The 25,109-nt window shown below is 36.3% G+C and overlaps 1 protein-coding gene across 10 annotated transcripts in view; it reads left to right on the top strand.

Moving 5' to 3' along the window:
- The window catches only part of LOC139965151 (F-actin-uncapping protein LRRC16A-like), a 95,170-nt gene that overhangs the window by 41,135 nt on the left and 28,926 nt on the right, over positions 1 to 25,109 (top strand). For 8 of the 10 annotated variants that reach the window (XM_071967360.1, XM_071967353.1, XM_071967352.1 and 5 more), the window contains 16 exons: positions 2,263 to 2,304; positions 4,414 to 4,502; positions 5,580 to 5,761; positions 8,145 to 8,248; positions 8,708 to 8,859; positions 9,816 to 9,926; positions 12,308 to 12,377; positions 13,269 to 13,450; positions 13,872 to 13,926; positions 14,595 to 14,698; positions 15,472 to 15,609; positions 16,245 to 16,443; positions 17,355 to 17,483; positions 17,909 to 18,019; positions 19,130 to 19,302; positions 20,376 to 20,463. In XM_071967360.1, the coding sequence (XP_071823461.1) occupies positions 2,263 to 2,304; positions 4,414 to 4,502; positions 5,580 to 5,761; positions 8,145 to 8,248; positions 8,708 to 8,859; positions 9,816 to 9,926; positions 12,308 to 12,377; positions 13,269 to 13,450; positions 13,872 to 13,926; positions 14,595 to 14,698; positions 15,472 to 15,609; positions 16,245 to 16,443; positions 17,355 to 17,483; positions 17,909 to 18,019; positions 19,130 to 19,302; positions 20,376 to 20,463 (1,929 nt within the window). The remainder of the gene's footprint in view (positions 1 to 2,262; positions 2,305 to 4,413; positions 4,503 to 5,579; positions 5,762 to 8,144; positions 8,249 to 8,707; positions 8,860 to 9,815; positions 9,927 to 12,307; positions 12,378 to 13,268; positions 13,451 to 13,871; positions 13,927 to 14,594; positions 14,699 to 15,471; positions 15,610 to 16,244; positions 16,444 to 17,354; positions 17,484 to 17,908; positions 18,020 to 19,129; positions 19,303 to 20,375; positions 20,464 to 25,109) is intronic. The other 2 variants (XM_071967355.1, XM_071967358.1) reach the window with 1 other exon arrangement.

Genomic DNA, 25,109 nt, shown 5'->3' on the forward strand with positions numbered 1-25,109 from the left:
TATGAATTGTTAATTGTCAACAACTCTGTAACCGGACGACATACATTAATCTGGGAGTGACTCGAACCGGGGACATGATGTTATACTCTATATCCCTGTCGACAAAATTAATACTGTCAGTTTCAGACCAAAGTGAATGCAGTACGTTATGTTTGCGACGAGTCGATAAGGGATAGATATATTTGGAAATTTGCTTGATGGCTCAAGGGGTGTGGAGTCATCACTAAGCTGCATGAGATATGGAATAACTGAAGAGAAACATCTCCAAATAAAAAAACCAATTCTGGAGAATGATGAGAGTGAATGAAATTAAAATATATGAGTTAGATCTTACAATGAAAATTAAAATTAGTCACCTAAAATAGCCCGACCTGATATAATTTAAAAACATTTGGGAAAGAGAAAAGAAAAAGAAGGGAGACAGAGAGAGTAAAATAGAGACCCTGCGACCATTTACAGGTTTTCTGGTTATATATTAGTCGTCTATAATTTGTTGAATAGGTTGGAAACACTACACACGGAAAATACTGATGTTGGTGCTGTATATATATATATATATGTATATAATCTTTCTAATACTCATGAAAGTGGCTAAAATCGGCTCTTTCACTTTCGCAGGCTCCATTTACATTTCACCTCTTGTTAGAAAAAGGAAATAGATATACTGTATGTATTTGTATCCACTTGGCTTTTTAGAGTGTGCTTTAGATTGCAGGGAAAAAACGATTATCTAAACTGAATGACAAGTTCATCGTGAAATAGAAACAGACTGCTTACTCTATTTATGGCCTGTTACACTTGTACTTGCATTCGCATATAGTTTTACATTGCAGTACTTTCAGCACGTACGTCCATAGTCAATTTTAACAGCAGCGGAAACTTATTAGTTATTACTAAACTGAGTAGTTCAGTGAAATACAGAATATTAAGTGTGTCGTTGGCACTAAGATTTGCTGTATGAATTGCAAAATTATATATCATAAAAATATCCAAGAAAAAAGTTCACTTGGAGCAACAATTGTCTGGTATATTGCCATGATTACTGTATTAAACCTTTCATAAATATTAAGAAAGAAAAATAGTACTAAAACAGACAGAGGGAAAATTCATTTAACCCTTCTCTGGCACCCATACATGCAGAGAATGCATTGAAAAGGATAAAGGTTGTCATGGAATGATATAAGGAATGAAAAGTATCCAGTTTTCACCAAGCAAATCAATATAAGATAGTTTGATGGTCTGCAGAATATATGAGGTGCGATTGTCAAAATATGGGCGGCTGAAAAGTTTTTTCGGGTGGATAATGCAAGATTCTGTTAGATTTCCAAAATAATTATCGATACTGGTATGTATAAACTGCTGCATCAACAGAGATAGCTTCAGTCCATACCTCAGACAAGCTTTCATGTGTTCTGGTCATGATTTTTGAAGTATGGGGGTAGGGGAGGGAGGGGGGGGCTGGTGGTTTGTGGCTTAGTCCTCAAGGCAGAGTGCTACAGTAGGTCATAGGGCTTAAAAGTTTGCGAATTTGCACATTATAATGTTCAAGGTATGAAAGGGAACAAGAAAAAAAACATCGAAAGTTGATTTATGCACATACTGTATATACCAGGGCTGTCCAACCTTTTGCAGAGGAGGGCCACATGGAATGATTATGATGAAGGAGGGGGCCGCATGAACCCTACGCTCGATTTTTTGCCCGAAGCCCAAAGCAACAAAAATGTGAGCACTGCGCGCGGAGTGCACTTATTTAACTTTCCTTCCTGATAAAACGGATGAATAAAGTCCAGCCGCCCCCCCCCCCCTCCGCTAAGAGAGTGTCACACAAACTGACCTGTATGCAGTTTTTTGGACCCAGAAGGTTCGAATGATTGATTATATAGCTTCAAATTGTTATCTGTAAATCTGCTCACTAAAATTTCGCACTGTAGAGCATCTCTGGCGGGCCGGACGCAACCCTGCGGCGGGCCGGACTGTGACCTGCGGGCCGTAGGTTGGACAACCCTGGTATATACCGTTGTAGGAAAGGTAACACAGCTGTGACTTAATGAAATCCCTGCAGGTCCATTCAATGAGTCTATATGAGTATTCGAAATCTAAAACATTGCTCTAGTCTAAGTGAATGGTATAAACGAAAGGAAAAAACAATAATCCAGTAATGTGTCATAAAAACTGTGTTTGTGTAGACATATAGATATATCTGTAAATGTAGGATAGATACGTATATTGTTATCACTTTTGTTTTTCTTTCCTTCGAATCAGGCAGCAGGCTCATTGGCCAGTGTTACACGGGTCCTGAATCTGGTATAAAAGTGCTATTATTTCTTAAATCTTGGTGCCTCAATCAATGCCACACACCCTTTTCACCATCGTCATCTTTTCATAGATTCGTTGAATGTCAACTTCAATTCGGCGGATTTATCACTCAAATCTATCTCCATGTATAGATTTCATCACCACATCTTTTTATCTGGTAGTTCCTCGTTTTCTACAATTCTCTGAGGTCTATAACTTCATATCAATACATATACGGTAGATGTGTAATAATTTTGACTTCTTGCACTATTTAAATTTGTCACGCACTTCGGTATAAAGTAAAACAGTGAGTGAATGTCATGGGAGTTGACGGTAAGGGAAATTAAATACGCATCATTTAAACCCATCTTCTTCTCTCATCCCCCATCTTGCTTTCCCTTTCCCTACCCCTGCCCCTCCTCATTGCCCCTTCCTTCTCTTTTCTGTCACCTCACAAGATATGCATTCTGATTATCCGAGGTATAGCAGTGTAAATTGTCAACTTAAATTTTTTTATTGTGCACTTTTAATCAATAGTTCCACATTTTTTTTCTTTTTATGGTTTTCTCATTTGGAAAGTTAATTTTTTTCAGTCCATCATCCTTCTAGTGGGCTCAGGTCACCAGGTTCTGGATCCAGCTTTTGTTGTTTCTACATTTTTTTTTTAGAAGTTTTAAAAGATTACAGTTTTCTGCAGGCTATGATGATGAACAATCTAAATTTATTTCCTGGACATGAGTGTTGTGGTTACAGTTAGGTGTCTCATTCAGGAAATCTGTTATGAATGGTGCATACAGTAAATATATCGTTGAAAATTAAAAACCAAAAGAAAATGACTGAAAATGACAGTTTCTTCAGCATATTTTGAAGAACTCACGACCTTTCCTTACCCTTTTTGTTTGACCTATAATTGATCAATATAAATAAGCTTAAATTGACCTTTATCGCTATATAAACATCTAACCCCCCTCTCAGATTGGTTGTATAGGGATCTGTACTTTTGTACACAAAGATTCTACCAAAGAAATGGGGGGGGGGGGGGGTTATGAATCATTTCAAATTAGCTCAGAGAAGGACAATACATTAATACATTTTTTCCATACATATTCATGAAGAGCATTGAGACCTGGACGAATGCAAATAGTTCATCTCTGAGTTCATTGTGAAGCATTTTTCATTGAATTGCAGTTTTGTGGTCTTTTAATGTTTGATCCTAAACAAAAGAGAGAAACTTCATTTGGAGTATGCTCTGTTAAGCAAATTAATTGCTTCCTAATCAGCTAGATATAATTAATAGCAATATCAATCCCGGTGAGTATATTAATTCACAGACGAAATCTATCAGAATGAAAATACAAACTTAACAGGTCAAGATGTTGTTTTGAGAGTTACCTCAATATTTAATACTATAATAGTGCTTTTAAGAGTCGAGCCTAGAGAGATAAGGTTCGAGTGTTTTTCAAAACAGCTCATAGTGTCGATTGACTGCATAGCAAGAGTCCTACAGACATATTAAGCCTAACAGGAACAAAATTGAGACCGCACCGAACATACATCGTAAATTCAATCTTCAGCTGCCATTTTTAGATGCTTGTCAGCTTTCTGTTTACCCTATCTCTGTTACTACTGTGTTGGTTAATTATTCTTTAAAGGCTATTATCATGCAGATTAAGTCTGGTCTGCTTTGCACAATTCGGTGCAAGTGAGATTTCTGAAGAAAAAGAAAATACCGAAGATATTCATACTGGGAGCGAGGGATGGGGGGGGGAGGATTTAAAAGCCCATTGTCCGAGTATTTCGAGCAATAATGGTGTATGTGTAACATAGTAGTAACAACGGAGAGATAACATTAGTTTTCTTGTTTCTAAAAATGTCTTTTTTCGTTTTCTCAAAGAAACATTCATGATCTTCCATGTAGTTTAAAGTTTGCTTTGTTTATTTCTGACATTTTCATTGGATTTTATCATCTTCCCATTCTTAAGTGATAATTTCATTATTATGATCATTTCATTTTTTGATCTTTGTTTACAATCAGTAATTCATGACATGGTCGATCACACTATCGTATGAATATTATTGATCATATATTTGTCATTTTTTTTCTTTCCTGGCCATCAGGGTGTCGAGGCCATGAAGGAGGTCATCAACATCGTCAAGAGATCAACCTCGTTAGAGCAAGTGGTCTTTAACAACACTGGATTCAAAAGGTATTGTATCTACCCCTCAAATACCTTTTGATTTGGCTGGAAACATCTCGTAATTCCTACTGAATCTAAGATTGTATTAGAAGGGAATTCAAAGTTTTTACTAATAAATTATCAGATGGATGGGGGGGTGGGAGAGGGGGGTGGGATGGATGGGTGGGTGGGTGGATGGGTGAGTGGAATTAAGGAGAAGGGCCTGTAGGTTGAGTCTACTCCCTTGATCACATTCGGACATGGCTAATTTTGTCTTCTTTATTCTGGTAACCATTCATCCCGTGGATTAATAGTATGAGAACTTTAATCCTTGCTGATGTAACAAAGGAAATCTATTGTCGTGATTTACTATTCTAAGCCGATTGACATTGTCGAATAAGCAATATCTTGTGATGTTTCCAAACATGACCTGTGTAGTTATCATGGGTCATGCATGCGTGATAAACAAGGAAACAGCATACCTGTGATAATGATTTTTTTTCTCTGTAATTATTGTTGCATTGCCAAGATATGAAACGTTTACATAAGACGGAAGGATAGGAAAATATCAATTAAACATTTTATGCCAGATTTGCAGTTCACTTAATAGTTAGTTTCGATGAAATAAAACAAGCTGATCCTCAGATAATGCTGGGTGTACGTTTTTAAAAGTGCATTCATCCCTCGCACTATGTAGAGAGATCTTTTCTCATGGTCTGAATTATAGCATATCCCATATCCTTTCCCCCCGTTCCCCATATCCCATATCCCCAAAACCCAGTAATAGGGAGGTATGTTTATCTGTCATGAGTTGCTAATCACAGTGTACATTTTAAATACTATAGAAAGGGAAACATCAGCCCAGTACTCATCTCCACTAACACCCCCACCCTTTCCCCTCCCTTGCCCCCTGCACCCTATCCCCTTCTCCCTTGCCCTACACCCAAAGAAAAGTCAGAGAGACTGCCAGCTGCAAATTCTATGATATTTTAAACTTACTGATATGACTGTTTCATCCTCGGTGTGATGTTAGTAACCAAAGTACAATTTAACAAGAACTAAAGTACAATTTAACAAGGTGCACTCTTTTTTTACTCCGTTTCTCAGCGATTTTTGCAAAGAATTAGCGACGGCTCTTCAGGGAAACAGCAACTCAGCTTTGGTTCTCATCGACCTCTCAAACAACAACCTTGATGACCGAGGTCTCAAATTTCTGTGCCCTGCCCTAGCCAATCTCCAGAATGGCTTGGTGGAACTCAGCTTACCCAACACGGGCATCACAGCAGAAGGTGCGTTATGATAAGAAAAAACATAATGGCTCAAGTCAAAAAAAGAAAGTGTTTACCTTAAAAACCTTTGGTTTGTAAATGTCTCAGTATTGTTCTAGGCATGTTACATGAGGTGATAAAAACTCATGAAATAAGTTGCTTAAGGTTTTGAAAGAATGAGACAAAAAAACCCCCCAAAAAAATCAGCTATTGTAAAAGCCTATTAGGTGAATTAGATGATGTTTAAAAATTTTATTTGATATTGCAATCTAATAACAACATAGTGTATGAAGCCACTAGTTCATAGAATAAAGTAAAAGTTGGAAATATTCAAGATTTTCAAGAATTTAATAGTGACATAAAAATTAGTCTCTGTGATGAATTATTTCTATGTAATATTACTCACTCATTAATAGTGTTCAACCGATTATGCATAACAGAAAATACCGATTACCGATTATTTTTTCCATAATCGTACCGATTCCGATTCCGATTATTTGAAAATGAGAAAATATCCCGTATATACGCAATCGGCAATAAAGTTTGACAGAAACAATAATTGTTGTGATTTTCCCGTTTCCTTTTGCTTCGTTGTTATACAAGGCTCTAAGGTATCATTTTGTATGTACCAAATTACCTCTGGAGTTTCTCGGAAAGAAAAAAAAAAGTGTTTTTTTTTTTTAAATTTCCAAAATACGGAAATATGACATCCTACCTAGTCAGTACTGTGCTAAGCGAATGGCCTAACCACCTCGACGTGAATGTCACCTGTTAATGGCTTGAAATGGGCTAAGAATAGTTACTCAAAATATCCATCTCAAAAAGTATCTCAGACAAACCATCCATCTTCAATCTTTACCAAAGTGTAAATTTTAATGACATGTTGCCTTCATTCCGACATTATTTTCTACTTATTTTCAGTATTATACTGTTTATGAACAAATAGAAATGTTACGAACTTCAAGTTAAACATACCTATTCGTTACCTATTTAACTCTATTCAGGTTCAATTAGAAAATGTAAGCTTAGGCCAATCAAACTGAAAAGCAAATTGTACCATCGTAACTTGTTTAAAATTACTCTAAAATGTAATACCAGATTGATGTAAAGAAATAATAACAACTAGAAACTACTCCAATATAAAATATAACATTCCCTCTATAAGACATATCACTTACAGTACCTTCCAAACAAATGCCGATTTCCAGCAAATTGAAAGTTTGCTACGCATTTTTTTTTTTTTTTGCAAACCGATGGTTAGGCTACATTTCTCATTGACTTAGTGTGGTTGTTAGGCTAACATGTGGTCGAAGATTGCAGTTTCCGTGGATATTTTTATTTTTTATTTGCGACACAACTAGAGCGAATAAACAGATGGCAAGGTTAGATTTCCATGCAGTTGACTTAGTGTGAAGTAAGGCTACCATGGTCGGAGATTTGTGAGGATTTTAGGTTATTTTCGCTGGTACTGAAATTGCTTCGTGCACGCCGTAATTTTCCACGGTAACTTCCCGGGGATTGTGCGCGACCCTACCGCACTGCTTCAAATTTGATGCGAGATGTGAAAACTGTTTGCGCGATTCGCGCTGCAACTACAATTCCTAGCTAAAGCAAACGCATGTCACAATTAATTTTACGCAGACACCTGATATAACGAGGGCGATTTTCTTACATTTCTTTTTCACACTCGTAATTGTGCTTTAGGAGGGCTTTTTAGCACATCGCTCCCGCTTATTTTCGACCCTGTCAAGCACATTCGTTAATTCGCGAAGTTGGTATTGCTGCTATGCATACTGTGCCAAGAAATTTGAAGTCACTAACCACGAGGGAAGCAAAATCGGCGACCCTGGCAGCGTAAATTGATGAAAGTATACACTGTGAAAGACGTATAGAGGGTGTCTTTATTTTAATATTTCGTAGTAAAAGAACAAACCTAATACATCAGTTGATATTTTCAACTTCCATATGTTTTTGAATAATGATATTTTCACCTTCCATATGTTTTTGAATAATCGGTATGAAATAACTGGTATTCCATGTAATTTTTACCGATTCCGATTATGTTCCGATTATGCAATATTCGTACCGATTCCGATTAGGTTAATCGGTTGAACACTACTCATTAACATTCATCAGTTGAAACAAAACAAATCTGGGTGGAGGGAGGTGTTTTAGTATGATCAATTAGAAGCTTATGTTGGGTATTACCTGGTAGGTTAATGAATACAAATTATTGACCAACTGCTTAAGAGTTGTCTTGAAGCTAGACGTTCCACAAGGAGAATGGGACAAAGCATTGTATGTTAATATTATTTTCCTAAGCTTGTTTCGTTGCTATTTTTCATTATGGTCCATGAGTCCAATGTAAATTGTTTTTGTTACTATTTCTTGGCATCAAACACAGGTGTCTCAGCGCTCGGGAAAGCTCTGTCAGAAAACAATTTCTTTCCGACAAGTCTCATGAGGCTTAATTTATCAGGAAATATCCTGAAGGATGGGAATATAGAGGTAGGTGTTTTCTAGACAAAGAATATTTTGATGGGAAGTAGGGAGGCGAGGGGGAGGGGGGCGGGCAAGAAGGAGGGGTAGAGGTTGGGATTGGACAGGGAGGAGAGTGGAATTTGTGTAATTGTTTGGGAATTTCCTGCTAAATGCTAGAACCCTACTCCAAACAATGCTCGCAACTTCCTGCCCCTACCCCCCCACCCCTACTTTGGACCATTAACATTACATTCAAACCCATGTATAGTTGTTAGGTTTGTTAAGGCTAACTACTGGCTGATTGTGCCTTTTTTGAAGTAAAGAAAGTGTTCAAAACAACTTCTTAAAACATCAAGGAGACCTTTAATAGTTATCTCAAGCAAAAAATTTGTGTTTTACTCTGGTTTATATCAGAGGTAAGCGACTACTTTGCTGTATATAAATATTCCTTTCCGTTAATGGATATTTTGTCTTCTGTGTTTACAGCTTTTATTGAACTTCCTAGCTCAGCCTAACCACCTGACTCACCTGGACCTATCAGAGTGTGGCATTGCACTGGACAGCATATTCTCAGCTCTCTTCCGGGGATGCATTAATCTCACCCATATCAACGTGTCTGGAAACGTCTACAGTCACAAGTAAGGAGTGATCAGTGTACGATGGTATATGGTAAATTTGCGATAGTGAGGGCGATATTGTCCTTTTGAAAGGATAGCGGTGATGATGATCTGGCTGATTATTGCTCAGTGCTTTAGTTCTATCCCTAAACTATGTGATTCCATCGCTGGTTTGACCAAATTCCGTCAGAAATAGAGAACATTATACTTGTAAAGGTCGGGAGTCAAACTGCTAGGAACGAAGAATAATTTCCCTAAATTCGTGTGGGTGTTGGACTTTAGTGCATAATTTGGCTTTAAGTGTGAAATAATTCACAAAAAGGTCTCAAAATACAAGACCGATGTGTCACTGTTTCACCGTGGCAATCACTTTGCCGTTTCCCTTACGTGTTTGTAAGTTAATATGACGTCATATATCGTGACAAAACACTTGTTTCGCAGTTCACTAGAATGGTGTCATGTGGAGTGATTAGTGAGTTTCGTATTCAGATAGTGACAAAATGATGAGGTTTTGAAAGTTTTTGACATTATAAACCTTAACCTTTATTATATCTTTACTCATATAATGCCATCGCCATAGTAATGGGAAATATGCCATCACCGTCACAATTGTTATTATTCTGTATTAATAGAGATGCGTTTCAGATTTTAATTGCTGAAGTTTGTAAACATGACCTAGGCATGTTAGTGGTTTTAGTGTCAACACCTTGTTTTTTTTACAATCTCCTTGAAGATAGAAACAAGAGAAAGATTGAAGAGAAGGAAGAATAAGGGATTCCCCCTGTCAGTGGCGATATAACGTCACACATTGACAAAGGGGAACCCACTGATATGACTTTCAATACCTTCATAACTTTGAAATGGAGCAAACTTTTCCATAGATATTTTGAGGAAGTTCTTCACACTGAACTCAGTCATGTATGATAATGGTTGGCTTTTCCTTTTCTATTTTATTTTCTTCTTCTTCTCTTTATCAGGAAAGGGAAGGATATAAATGTACCCAAGGCAGTCAAACAATTTTTTGCTACAACAACAAATCTTCAGAGCCTAAATATAGCAAATTGTAAACTGTACCCTGATGCAATCAAGTAAGTGTTATTTTTTCTTTTTTAATTTTCTCTCTTGTTACTGTCAGGATTTTTAAACTCGCAAGTTATTAGAAGGAAGAGTCGCCTTGCCCTGTTATGAATGGTTTAATAGATATGAAAGTGTTGATAATATTTAGGTGGTTGTTCAGTGACCGTATTACCGCACTATTATCATCTGACACTGAGTCATCAAAAAACAATCGTGAAGCAGGGAGGAGTTTTGCTTCTTTTTTATTTTTACTTTATAAGCAGGAATGTAATAAGAAATTAGACAATTAGACATAAGGAAATTAAGGCATACAGTTTAGTATAATTTCAAACTAAGGAAACGGACAGTAATAGTAGATAACACAACACACATAGTTAGTTGTATCATGGTTCTACAAGACTTTTAGTACAAGTACAACAGCATGAGTATGAGTACAACAGCACAAGTAAGAGTACAACAGCATGAGTTTCAGTACAACAGCATGAGTACCAGTACAACAGCATGAGTACGAGTACAACAGCATGATTACGAGTATAACAGCACAAGTAAGAGTACAACAGCTTGAGTACCAGTACAACAGCATGAGTAAGAGTACAACAGCATGAGTACGAGTACAACAGCATGAGTAAGAGTACAACAGCATGAGTACCAGTACAACAGCATGAGTAAGAGTACAACAGCATGAGTACAGAGTACAACAGTATGGGTACGAGAACAATAGCATTAGTCCGAATACAACAGCATTAGTACGAGTACAACAGCATGAGTACCAGTACAACAGCAAGAGTATGAGAACAATAGCCTGAGAATGAGTACAACAGCAAGAGTATGAGTAGAACATCATGATTAAGAGTACAAAAGCATGAGTAAGACTACAACAGCAAGAGTATGAGAACAACAGCATGAGTAAGAGTACAACAGCCTGAGACTGAGTACAACAGCGCAAGTACGAGTACAATAGCCTGAGAATGAGTACAACAGCAAGAGTATGAGTACAACAACATGAGTAAGAGTACAACATCATGAGTATGAGTACAACAGCATGAGTTAGAGTACAACAGCATGAGTAAGAGTACAACAGCATGGGTAAAAGTACAACAGCATGATTACAAGTACAACAGCATTAGTATGAGTACAATAGCCTGAGAATGAATACAGCAGCATGAGTACAAGTACAACATCATGTGTAAGAGTACAACAGCATGGGTAAAAGTACAACAGCATGATAACAAGTACAACAGCATGAGTACAATAGCCTGAGAATGAGTACAACAGCACAAATACGAGCACAACAGTGTGGGTACGAGTACAACATGAGTAGGAGTACAACAGGATGAGTACAACAAAACAAGTAAGAGTACAACAGCACAAGTAAGAGTACAACAGCATGAGTAGGAGTACAACAGCATGAGTAAGATAAAAACAGTACAAGTACAAGTGGAATTTTCCTTGAAATGAGTACCAATACTCTAATTTCAATGATGTAATCTTGTATCTACACTAGATATACAAGTGCACTAAATTTTTTGAGTACAAAAAAAAAGAGTATAAATCTACAATCGTGAGTACAAGTACAGACAGCTATACTAGAATATATGAGTACAAGGATGGACTGATTTCAAGGTGTGTGTTCCAGTCATTTCTGCAGTGTCAACATTCTCTAGAATACAAATGGCCTCCCTTATCAAAAAATATGTCCTCAGAGTATTATTTTGTGAACCTGACATTTATGCAGGTGTTGTAATTTCTTATCAGCAGAACCAAAAAACCGAATTATTTTGTTACATTTTCCCAATTTTTTTTAAAGTTTCAGATTATATGCAATAAATCCATCCTCCAAGATTCCTGCAAAATCAACCTAGTAATTGATTAACATCAAATCTAACGAGTTAAATGAAAAACAAAAGTGAAAGCGAGACAGACATATACAGATAAATGTAGTAGAATAATTAGCATAATCATGTGATGTATTAAAGATCATATGCATTCCATATTCACTATTGTGTAGTTGTACTATTATTAGTATTCCCGCTACTGTAGGAATCACTGTAAGAGCTTGAATTTCAAATATTTCAATTCCAGAGAAATTATGCTTGGAATCAAAATTAATTAGCATAATCATGTTATGCATTAATGATCAGTTGGATTCCATGTTTACTATTGTGTAATTGTACCATTATTAGTATTCTGGCAACTGTAGGAATCACCACTGCAAGAGCTTGGATTTTAAATATTTCCAATTCCAGAGAAATTCTGCTTGGAACCAAATAATTAGCCGTAATCATTAGTTGCATTCCATATTCACTATTGTGTAATTGTACTATAATAAGTATTCTGGCTATTGTAGGAATCACCACTGTAAGAGCTTGGATTTCAAATATTTCAATTTCAGAGAAATTATGCTGGGAATCGGAAGCAATCGAAGTCTGGAAAATGTAGAAGTCAACCTGCACTCTAACGAAGTAAGTTTCTGCTTCTTCAACAATGGTTAATAAAAGTCTATAAATGGCTTCAATGTCACAGATGAAAAAGCAAGTCCAATTATCTTATCATTTCCAAGAATGTTACGTTTACAGCAATAGTAACCATTTCAATAATTGAATGTTATTTTCAATTATTGATAACATTCAAGGACAACTATTGTTCAAGGGTCATTGGTAACGGAACAATAAACAACCCATTAAACAATTGGTTGCCAGTTAACGATTATTAAAATTACAACAGACAGACGCCATGTCGTCGTTGGTTTTCGTTTCAATTGTTTCATAGTTCGAGAAGAATAACCACTCCAAAAATGTTCAATATTTAAAAACCTCTCTGAATGACATGAAGATCATTGTAACATTTTCTTGTCACTTCATCAATTGTAGTGTCATTTCAACAACGGTTTATCATTTCAATATATGGATACCGTCCACCAACAGAACATCATATCAATAACGATGAATATTTCAACAGTGGCTACCACCTCAATAATAATGATGACCATTTAAAACAATGGTCAGTATTCCAGCATTGTCTTTCATTTGCAACAATGGTTACCAATGGTTGAACGATGGGAAGCATTTTCAAATATGTTTCCGATATTAACGTAAAAAGAATATCAATATGATAATGGAACAGAATCCTGTAACCAGTCGGTGGGACTGCAATCTTCTCATAGACTGGCTAAATGTTATTTAGAAGAACCATCCAAGCATGCTAGCAGTCTTGACAGCAATTGTCTTGTGAATAGGTAGTAAACAGAGTAACTCGTTCGTTAAATTTTGTTGTTGTTGCTAGTTTGTTTATATTTCGATAAACCTTAATCTCTCTAAATTTAATAATTAAATAAAAATATTGTTCCATCTCAGCTCAGACAGGAAGGTGCGAAAGTCATCGCGAGTTGCATCGCAAACGTTCCAAACATCACCAGCCTTAATCTGGGCAATAATGATTTCTGCGCAGACATGGGGAGCTTGATGGCTTGGATAAGTCAGAATAAAGTCCTCACCCATCTGGACATCAGTGAAAACTTTGACAATGTCAGGCAGAGGTAGGTTGTTGTTTAAAGTCGGAGAGGTACCACAATGGGCTCTGTGTATAATCTGTAAGCCATGAGGTTGGTTGCTAATAAAAGTTATAGGGAGAAGTTAGAGAGCACCCAACTTGTAAGATGGTACAAAGAAGCACAAGTATATATTGTCAGTCACTTAAAGCAGTTTCTCGTGTTTGTGTTTGTAAAGTAACATTTCTCTCCGCAAGTATAAACACGATGGAAAACAGAAAGATAAACTTTTCTTTTAAGTTTACATGAAAAGCTGATTTTTCAATAAAAAGCTTTCATGATCTAAGTATCTTAATAAGACTAGTCATTTTGATTTCCATTAAATTTTCAGTTTCAATAAATCAAAAAAGTTTAATTTATCATTTCTAAGACAAATTTATTTATTTGTAGTTTGAATAATTTATTTCAGGAATCTCCAGTCGATATTGGACTCAATTGTGGACGTCATACAAACAGAAACATCTGTAAGTTTTGTTAATTTAGTTGTTTTATTTCTGGGTTTTTGTTTTGGTTGATGTTGTTGCTGTTTCTACGTATTCAAGAAGCATTGCAAACTGATTACTGAGAGGGAGCATAGGTAAATATGACAAGACACAATTTGTTGCTAACAATAAAACATTTGGACCCGGATGTCAGATGAATTAGTTTGTTAGTTACATTTCTGAGTTCTCCTCACTCTCCAATTTCACTCTCCAATATTAATCTGAACCACATGCAAAAAGCCACCTTTGAGAATACTTGAACTTCTTTAACCATCTTCTTCATCATGTGTTGGTGTTCTACATCCCACAATATCTTTTGCAGAAGCAAACATATATTTATAAACAAAACAAAAAAAATAAGAAGAAAATGTTCTTATTCCTCCCCCACGGGCCCCACCTCGCCTTTCCAAGTATAATGGAATGATTAAACAATAGCATTCATTGTTGATTACCGATGTATTTAATATGATACGTATCCTTACCTCTTTGCAGCCCATTAGAAGTTTATTAAAGATAAGAAGAAAATATTCTCATGCCTCCCAAACAGGCTCTACACCCCCCTCTCCAAGTATAATGGATCAATTAAACAATAGCATTCATTGTTGATTACCGATGTATTTAATTAGATACATATACTTACATCTTTGCAGCCCATTAGAAGTTTATCAATCGCAAAGAACAAATTAAAGTTTGAGACGATACCAATCATCAACGCACTAGGGAGTAACACAACTCTAACAAGCATCGATATCAGGTACTATGTTTGACAAATGTCTTTGTTTTATCATTTGAAGGATTGAAAGGACATAATGTCATATAAGTGGTGTTAATCATTCAATGACAAGAACAATTCTTTGAAAGCAGCAGATCTTTGAAGCAAGAAAATATTATAATTGAAATATTTTCTTTCTGATAATATTGGTATCAATGATATTCTTCAGTGCTTAAGGGTGTGTGTTTGTGGGCAGGGGCGGGGGAGGGGGAATGGCGGTGTGCAGGGGTGTATTTATGTTACAGAAAGTAGCAGACAACAGCAAAAACATTATTATTGGTATGATTTACTGTCTTTATCTGTGTGTTTTTTCTCAAGTATTAACTAGGAATAGGTGACTTCATTGGTATGGATAATTATTATATGGTAGGTCCGAAGAGACATCAAAAAGTAAGCTTACTTAATTGTGAAAAATGGAAATGTTTGATTTTTATCCGAATGTTGAGATTTCTTATATAGTTATCTCAAAAATTAGACTGTTTATGTCAAAAGTTTGACTTTTATCTTGATCTAGGAAAAGGGGGGAAATTGCTGCATAAAAAGTCAATTTTATTTATAAAATGTTGAACTATCGAGACAAGATTTTTCTAAGCCAAAATCTGATGATAGTAAATCAGTTTGGTTTCATTTCTACCGCCCATTTCTGGGTAAGGATCCTACAACCCCTACTGAGATTCTAAAAATATAATAACTCCATGTTTCTTGAATTTTCTTTTTTCTATTTTTCTTTTTACTTTTTATTTTGGTTAACGCAGTGGCAATCAAATGGGTGACATTGGCGCCAGGATGCTCGCAAAGGCACTCCAGATTAATTGCAAACTGGAGAAGATCATGCTGGATAATAACTGTATCAGTCCCAAAGGCTTTCAGGATATTGCAGACGCTTTAGAAAGGTAAACATATTGATTGATAAGCTGGTGTAGAACCTGAATTAATCAGATAAAAGCTCTTTCTGAATATGAAAATAGTCTGGACAATTCAGTTTTTTGCTATACCATTCTTTAGTCTGCTAAGTCCTGTAACGTACAAAGTGTTCCAAATATAGTGCAATTCAGTATTGTGTAGTGTTTTGTAAACATTTATTCGTCCACATAAAAATGTGCGTTTTCTGCCATTCTGAGATATCACTAGGATTATGTTAATCAGATTTATTATATTTGCTTTTACTATGAGTTATGGCGTATCCCTAGTGTTATGAAATGATGAATGCTTAGTTATCAGATCTGGAGACTCCACGATCCGGACACTCCATGATATTGATTCTCAATGATCCAGATACCGCATGATCCAGATACCCCATGACTTGGATAATCAATGATCCAGATAACCATGATCCTGATACCCCTTGATCCAGATAGCCCATGATTGGGATACCCATGATCCAGGTACCCATGATCAAGATACCTCTTGATCCGGATATCCCATTATCTGGATAAACATTGTCCGTTCAGATACCCCTTGATCCAGATACCCCATGATCAAGATACTTCCTGATCCGGATAACCCATACCTTTGATTGTTTATACAGAAATTACAGTCTAAAGAGTATACCGCCCCCAATGGCAGACCTTACTGCTTGTTCCAAGTCTGGTTCATCATCTGAGAAAGCAGAAGCGGCATTTCAAAGGATACAATCCTTTCTACAGCGTAATCATAGTCCTCAAAAGTTTGCGGACGCTCAGGCCTTTAGGTTGCAACAAGGATTTCTGTACACAACATCTCATCAGGTAAATGCAATCAGGGGGGTATGTTCCCTAAAGGACGGTATGATCCCTAAAGTACGGAATGATCCCTTAAGGATTGTATGATCCCTAAAGGATGGTATGATCCCTTAAGGATTGTTTGATCCCTAAAGGATGGTATGATTCCTTGAGGATTGTATGATCACTTGAGGAGAGCATGATCCCTTAAGGACGGTATGATCCCTTAAGGATGGTAAGATACCTTAAGGATGGTATGATTCCTTAAGAATGATAGGAACATTTAGGGATGGTATGATCCCTTAAGGACGGTACAATTCCTTAAGGATGGTATGATTACTTGAGGAGAGTATGATCCCTTAAATACGGTATGATCCCTGAAGGTCTTTTGGCTGTAGATATACTCACTTTCTGTTATACAACGTCTGTATGTCTTCTTTGCTGGAAGTTTGTCTGAATGCAGGATACATCAAAATCACCAAAGTATTATAAAAAAAACTGTTTGATCAGTGAACTGCTAGGAAAGGAAAGCTATACCAACAAGTGGAAGTACCTTAGTCCATTCATCTTCAAGTAATGAGTGATTGTGAGCAGTAGTATTAAACTGAGTAAAGTGTGTGTAACTACATATCTGTCGCCACTCTTGCATTTGACATGTCCTTTAGCTCTTTTATTCACATCACTCTCTCCTCCTTCACTCTGCCCCCTCTCCCTCCCCCCAACTCAGTTTCTTCTCTTCCCGTACATCCCCATACTTACTCTAAAGGGAAATGACTGTGTCATTTAACTCAGCATTTTTTAAAGGAGTAATGAGCTGAGTTTCTTTTTCAAATCCTGCTTTATAAATTCATTATTGCTAGATTTTAAGATTTTTGTAATTTAGAACTGTTCTGTCTGTGTCATATTACCAAACCGGTGGTATTATTTCTCTGTAATAGCTCGTAGACAAGTTGGTCGTCCAGATTCAAGATGCTTGCAAGGAACTAGCAGAATGTTACGAGGGAGACGTTCAGGAGAATATCGATAAAGCCACCGGTTTTATCAAAGATGCAGACAACTCGAAACAAGTAAGTTAAGTGAGATGGATTTACCGTTAAAGATGATGTGATGATTGCAATTTCCCCTTAGTGGGATGTGTGATCTGGTCTTAGAAAGCTCGGACTGTTGAAATAAAAAGACATATTGTATCACTTACTATAGTATCACAGCTGCTCCAGCCGAGCCTCTAAGCATTCTCCGTTTTTGATAACCATTTGATCCTGCTCTTATCGTAACAGCATCATACATACAAATATCGATGACTGACGGGGCAATGTTTTTGGAGGCAGGAAACCAAACCAAATTTTAAATTCAAAACTTGCTACAACATTTCCTGGAAAGTCCTGCACGATTAGACCGTATCAGACACAAAGATGTGTAGATTAAAAAAAAAGAAAGGTGGTCCATGTTGTTAATTTTCTTTGTACATTTTTGTGCGCCCTCACACCTCTAGCTTCTGGAGGTCCTCCACGCAGAATCTCGGAAGAGTGAATCCGACGACGTGACCTCAAAACTGAAAGAGATGGCGACTCAAATCCACAACTCTGTTGAAGATAACCTCAAGGTAAGGCAGAGAAACCTGGTGTATTTCTGCGCTGATTGCGACTATAACAATCAGTTATTTTATTAAAAAACTTGACTCTTGTGGTTTCCACATTACACAGAGATGTTGAATGTATTATTAAATAATGGTGATGACTACGAATACAACAAAGAAGATAAGTAGACACATATGCGTGTCCGAGTAATTGAATGCCTTGTAGCTTTGTACATCATGGTTGAGGGGGCTGCGTAATTTATTAGCTCATTTGGAAGACAGCGCATTTCTCCCAGACGTAAAAGCCACCTTCCTTTTGTCCGGCTTGGGTTCTAACCCGACCTCCCAGATTCTCAGTTTTATTGCATCGCCTTTTATCTGCTCAAACATGGTACATTCAGCTGTTGTGCTAGCTGAATGTGCCTTTCATAATGTTATATCACAAGCTGTGTCACAATGTCACCAAACTAGCAAACATCTCTTCAAGGTCTTGTAACTTCTGCCTTAAGCCAAATGTCCCTTGCATGATGGTAGGGATATCCATTAGTTTGATATTACCTCACAAGGGGTGACATGAAATCCCTGTGCTGATATGGTATTCCCTTCTCATGCTGTCATTATAATCACTCAACTCCCCCCCCCCCCTCCAGTCTGCTATCAAACACTCCTTGAGAGTGTAATCATGATCTTCCATATTTGCTATGTTTAACACCTGTGCCCTAAGGTTGTTACCATTCTGTTTGAATGGTGCTACTTCAGCTTTTTATAATATGCCTATTATTGGTATCGTCAAGGTTTTATCATGATAACTTCAGGTAGCTACCATTTGTTTTTCGATCGCTTCATGACATTCTATGGACAAGATGCTTCTGTGATCTTTCATTGTGCTGCTATCCAGTACCAATTATATAGTGCTATGCGTGTTTATGTGTTTCTCATTGAGATGAGAGACGTATAAGTTCTGAAAAGATTGCACCATCTTCGTTTCACTTTTCTTTTTATTTAGTTGTAAAATATGTTTCTTTGCCAGAGTCGGGGTATACACCCTGCTGTTACTGGTAAAACACTGGTCTTTTCCTTGCTTCCTTCCATACTTCCATACTTCCTTCCATACTTCATTCCATTCTTCTCATACAGAAAACCGCTGAGGGTATGATCGATGGTACCAAGGAGAAATGTCCTCACATAATGGAGAATCATGAGCTAGAAGAAAGTGTTCAGGCTGTGTGCAAGAATCGAAGCACAGTCCCTGAAAAATTTGTATTAAGCCTTATAGAGCAGCTCAATGCCCAACTTTCCAACCAAATGAGGTGAGTTTGACATGAATAACCAATAAGTACTTCAAACTGTTTCATCTTTACTATCTGAAAGCTGTATCGTACATTGGGTTTGTATAAACTCTGTGTCAATCTGAAGAGGCCGTGTGGTAAAATGCAGAAGAATGCAAAAGAGTGAATGTTTGACTGTCTAGGTTTCTCAGTTTTTTTTAAATTTCATCAGTATTAAACTTTCTTGTTGAAATTATACTATTTTTAACTCTATGAAATAAGCAAGTTAAATATTATAAGGAAATGCAAAAATGTTGTTTTCAGCTGAATTGCCGTAATGACGTCAATAGTTGACAGATTCATTGACAATATCTTACCAAATTTGGTAGGAAAAAAATTCACATCAGACAAATGCTATGAGGATGGAAGCTGACATAATGATGCAGAAAATTTACAGCAATTGTACTATTAAAGCTATGAACTTTAACCATCGGAATATCCCTTTCAGTTGTCTTGTTGTACTTCAACTGTAAACTTTGTTTCACTCTGAACAAGGCATATGATGTTCACACGTAGATTGGTTATTCCTACATCTGGCTAACAGATGTATACGATCTTAGCTAATTAGCTGCTCTTCATTTATTATTATTATTATTGAATAATTAAACATTCAGTCCGGTTCAGACACCATTGGCCACCGCAAATAGCATCTAAATGCTTTGTAGTTTCATTTTGCAAAATGTTTGAAGTTTTTGTTCGCCTACATTGTAACTTTCCTGACGCAATTTTGGTTAACGTAAATTGACAATTTTTTGTTCCAAGCACCTTAGCTTGTTCCCGATGAGTTTCACTTTGCTACCACCAGATGGTAGGAAATGGAACATAAAATGCCGATTTATCATACAACACCTCACAGTCACCTTCATATGCCCGTTTGATATTCACTTATTGCTATTGTAGAGATAGTTGTTCGGTGAAAGTTGCCTTAAGGAATAAATTCAGTTTTGTATTCTGCTCAAAATTCTTCCCTGAAATGCTTATCAATTGTTGTAACATCTTTAATATCAAAAAGTAGTCGTTTCATGTTTCCCTCTTTCTTTCTTTCTTCTTTGCAGCGAAGCCAATCTTGCCATGGCAGCCCATATTTCTGATACCATTATTGATGAAATTATTGATAAATTGATGAATTGTCATCAATCATTGGTAAGTATATTTAACCAACTTGAAAAATTAACTCTAGTGTTACCCATAGCATCAACCTACCTGTGAGCCATACACAGAGGTTTTGAGAGCAAAACTGTTTTTTTGTTTATTAATAGTGAAGTTTATCATAGTTGTTAGGCCAAGTGGGAACACATTTATTTCATTTATGTAAGAAAGAAGAAAGCACATCATATCCTCCACTATGCACATATAGGTAACCATTCTAGCTATCCATGTGAGGGGTGCACAACTTTTTGTTTCTTCATACTTTTGTTTATTATTTTAATTTTTTTTTATCATTTATTCTTCGTGCGGTTTTGGATTACTTAGTTCCTTCTCTGTTGAGAGGTTTTTAATCCATTATATCTGGGAGTTCGCTAAAATCCTTCTTTACATTTCCAAACCCATTATTGTGCTGACATTGTATTGAACAACAAAATGATTCATTTAAAAAAAATTTGTTTTGTGATTGTGGAAGCTTAACATAGATACACTAATCAGAACGTTGTAAACAATAATGTTTTATAAAATATCTTTTTCAATGAATTTATCAATTTTTATTTTCATAATTTATGTTTGGGGTGTTTATTTTGCTCAGGGAGTTGCAATCATTATGCAGTATTTTTGCTTCAGAATCATGGACCGTTTTGGTTTAATACTTTCTATTCCTATACTTTGTTTGTGGAGTTGTGAAGGAATGTGGTATACAGCTCATTAGATCGGCACTTAGCCAGTAATAACCAACAAAAACAGTCAGTCGTTCTACACACACTTGCTTTATACACATGATAAAATATTAATGCAATGATGATAAGATATCAACCTGAAACAAGCAAGCAGAAAACAAAAACAACAGCAATAACTAAAACAAAAACAATTAAAGAAGGCAATATATTTAATTAAACGAGCAACATATCTTGATGCCAAGCTTCTACCGACCTATTTTTTTTATTAGCTTGATGTGTTCTTCTATTGCTTTATTTTAAAGGGTATATTAAACTGTAAAAAGTAGGTTACCATCTTCCCACAGGTAAAATGAAAGCTAAATAGGCTTAGACTTAGATGGTGGCAGTAGTGGGATGTCAGCTTGTCTGATATCAAGTTGGTTAAATCTTGATAGCTAAACTTATAATCCAAGATTAAATTTCATCAAATGTAGCAAATGCCCATTACCCTGTCTGTATTTTGTGCGTGTTTTTGTCCCTTCTGTTACTTGTAATTTAGCCTTTGAAGAAGATCCTGCTAGGATCGAAACGTCAGGCCAACTTACTTTTACACAAAGTTGTTATTACATAGTCTGACTGTTGCAAAAAAGAAGGCTGCCATCTTTCCACAGGCAAAATGAAAGCTAAATAGGCTTAGACTTTTATGGTGGCAGTAGTGGGATGTAAGTTGTCTGATATCAAGGTGGTTAAAATCTTGATAGTGAAACTTGTAATCCAAGATTCAATTTCACCAAATGTAGCAAGTCAAAGTTTGCTTTCACCAAAGTTGTTATTGCATCTAGTTAAAGAGTTCGCAAAGTCGGACACCATTTCTACCACAGGTAAAATGACGCAAAATAAATAGGCTTAGATTGATGGGCTTGTAGTGTCCTGTTGAAAAATGTAAAAACATAAAGTTGTTATAGCATAGTTTAAATGTTGCAAACAGTATGCTGCCATCTTCCCACAGCCAAAATGAAAGCTAAATAGGCTTAGACTTATATGGTGGCAGTAGTGGGATGTAAGCTTGTCTGATATCAAGTTGGTTAAAATCTTGATAGTGAAACTTATAATCCAAGATTCAATTTCACCAAATGTAGCAAGTCAAAGTTTTGCTTTCACCAAAGTTGTTATTGCATAGCTATAAAGTTTGCAAACGGTAATCGGACACCAGGACACCATTTCTCTCACTAGCAAAATGACACAAAATAAATAGGCTTTCATAGATTGATGGGCTTGTAGTGTGTTGTTGAAAAGTGTATCAACATTTTATAGTGCTTGCTCTTGATCAAAAGGACTGTCGTCATGTTTAGTTGACATATTTAACATTTGTGATTTATCATGAAGCATTTGTAGCTTTTAGTGTTAGTTTTTGTCATTTTCATATTCTCCTCTGTAAATTAATAATTGTTTTAGTGAGTATCAGTAAATTTATTTGAACAGGTACCCATGCAAAATGACACTGGATTTTAAATTGTTAACATTTGAAGGAAGAAACAGAGAATGAATTGAAAGAAATGATGACATCTTTATATTTTTTAAAACATTTCAATTGTATTAAAGACAGGTGAAAGTCAGGTAAGAAACCTTGTCATGTCATGTGACCTCTGTCTATCAGAGAAAGAAGGAACTTAATAAAATTAAAAAAAGACGTTCTGAAGAAAGTTTGAAAGCCTTGTAGAAAATTGGGCTTTGCACATTTGCTTAGCTAAAAAGCAAATGAAGAAGAAGAAAGATAAGCTGCGTGATATTTTAGGAGACAATGCTTCAGCTAAAAGTTAAAGGGTGCGAAGACTCGTGGAAAAAGAAACGTCTAATGCCGGTAATCTGACCTAGTTTCGAATGAGATGTAACAGAAGTGTTAGGCACCACCATCGATCCCAGAAAAAAAAACACACTGCTTGCTACCGTTGGTAATTAGACACTAGTGTACAGTCAGTAAATACAGCTGCGGTCAGTACCCACAGCACAGAGTACAAACGATGCAGCGATGGACATCTCAGGTCCAGCTAAAGATAACGAGGTATCACGTTTCATTACTGTCTGCATTTTGTAGCGACACAAACAAAACGTCACTTGCAAGCAACAGAAAGTTAACTTTTTCAGATGGCCACACATGGTTTGGGGCGAGTCTTCAATGCCTTTATGACACTTGTGGCATTATGTGACATGCATAGGATGCATAGGACATTTAGCAACTTTGGAGATGGGGCGTACACCAAAAAAAAATGGCAAGTTTGGTCCTTGCACAGTGCACATGCTACCGGTTAAAAGAAAAAAAATTGGATAAAAAAAAATAAAGCATGCTAGAATGATTAAGCTATTGTGGTATTTTAGAGTGGCAACAGAACCAAAACAATGCACATAATTAGGGATGTTCGTTTTTTTCTTGGCTCCATTGTGCGAGTTAGGGGAATTCTTAAGGTTTTTTTTTTTTAATTTCATATAATTTTTTGATATGGAGATACATTTATCAATCTATCAAAGCACAATTGATGGCTATAAATGATAAGATATTGAATGTCTCTCTTCACAGTTTGAAAGAGTTTAAGTCTTAACTGTAAAGTTGGGAGGGCGTTGTGGTCAAGTGGTTAAGGCAGTGGACTTGTGATCTAAGGATTACAGGTTCGAGCCCTGGCCAGATCATTGCGTTGTGTCCTTGGGCAAGGCGCTTTATCTCCATTGCCTCTCTTCACCCAGGTGTATAAATGGGGACCTGCGAGGTAACTTGTAAATATAGTTGCGTGCGCCGGTTTGTGGCTGCACCCTATGGGAAGTCCCCCGGGGGACACGTGGTTGTGGTGCACTGTGGTGCCCCAGGAGAGATTGATTGAATTGTGCACACTTTGGTGTGTGGGTGTGACAAGTTACCAATGACCAGGGGTTAAGTTGTAAAGTCGTGTGAGGAGGCATTAGCCTCATACAAGACTGTAAACCTTCAACTTTAACTTTAACTTTAAAGAGCTAGCTGTTTTGGGGAACTTTTAAAGATGAAATTAGGGTAAAATACACTCTGAAATTAGGTACTTAAGAAAATCCAAAAAATGTCCTTTCTTTGGCTTAAAGTTTTCAAGTTGACCAATTGTACTAGCTATGTTAATCCCCTCAAGCAGTACCATTCTTTTTTATCAATATGGAGAATCAAGGAAAGAGGAATTGGCAAAAGTTTTTGAAGTAATTGGATGTCAGTGACAAAAGATAAATTTCAAGTGCATGAACATCGAGTGAATATTTTTGCACCTACACGACTGCAATAATTAAAAGTTCATAACAATTAAAACAATTAAAAGTTCATAATCTCATTAACGAAAAATGGGAAAAAATTACCCGCGGAAGAAGCAAGTGCACCTTTTCAATTTTTCTGTTTTGTTCTTTTATAAGTTGTGGTAAAGTTGAAGACATTAGTTTAAATATTCCAGGTTTTTTTTATGAAATAGTGAAGGGAATTTACTTGAGTTGATGAAAATAATTACGTCAGTTAGTTGAATTTATAAAAGTACAGAGTCCATTGTTATGTTATAATAACAAATGTTTTAAATGAAATGCCCATGGTTTGTTTCCCGTTGTTGGGTTAGTTGTACTGTAGCTTATACTTCAAAGAAAATGTAACGATTTTGGCAAAAAAGTTTGGATTTTAGGACTTGGTCCAGTTTAAAAGGGTTTTCTGGTGACAAACAATATGAAACTTATATTGAAGAGTAATCAAAAAGTATCATTTTTTTTGTGTAGAAATATTCTTTTCCTCTGTGGATAAATGATTGACAAATTTATAAAATAATAGCAAAGACATTTTTTCAGCTGAAGTGTTCTGATGATGTCATCCATTCTGCTTGTTGCCAGATGCAATTGAACAAAATGTCCAAAAAATTCATATCTTTGTAATACAGATGGCTATGTTGATATGGTTTCTGCCAAAACATTCAGAAAATATTCAGCAATTTT

Source organism: Apostichopus japonicus, chromosome 3 (genome assembly GCF_037975245.1).
Source record: "Apostichopus japonicus isolate 1M-3 chromosome 3, ASM3797524v1, whole genome shotgun sequence".
NCBI classification, from domain to species: domain Eukaryota; kingdom Metazoa; phylum Echinodermata; class Holothuroidea; order Aspidochirotida; family Stichopodidae; genus Apostichopus; species Apostichopus japonicus.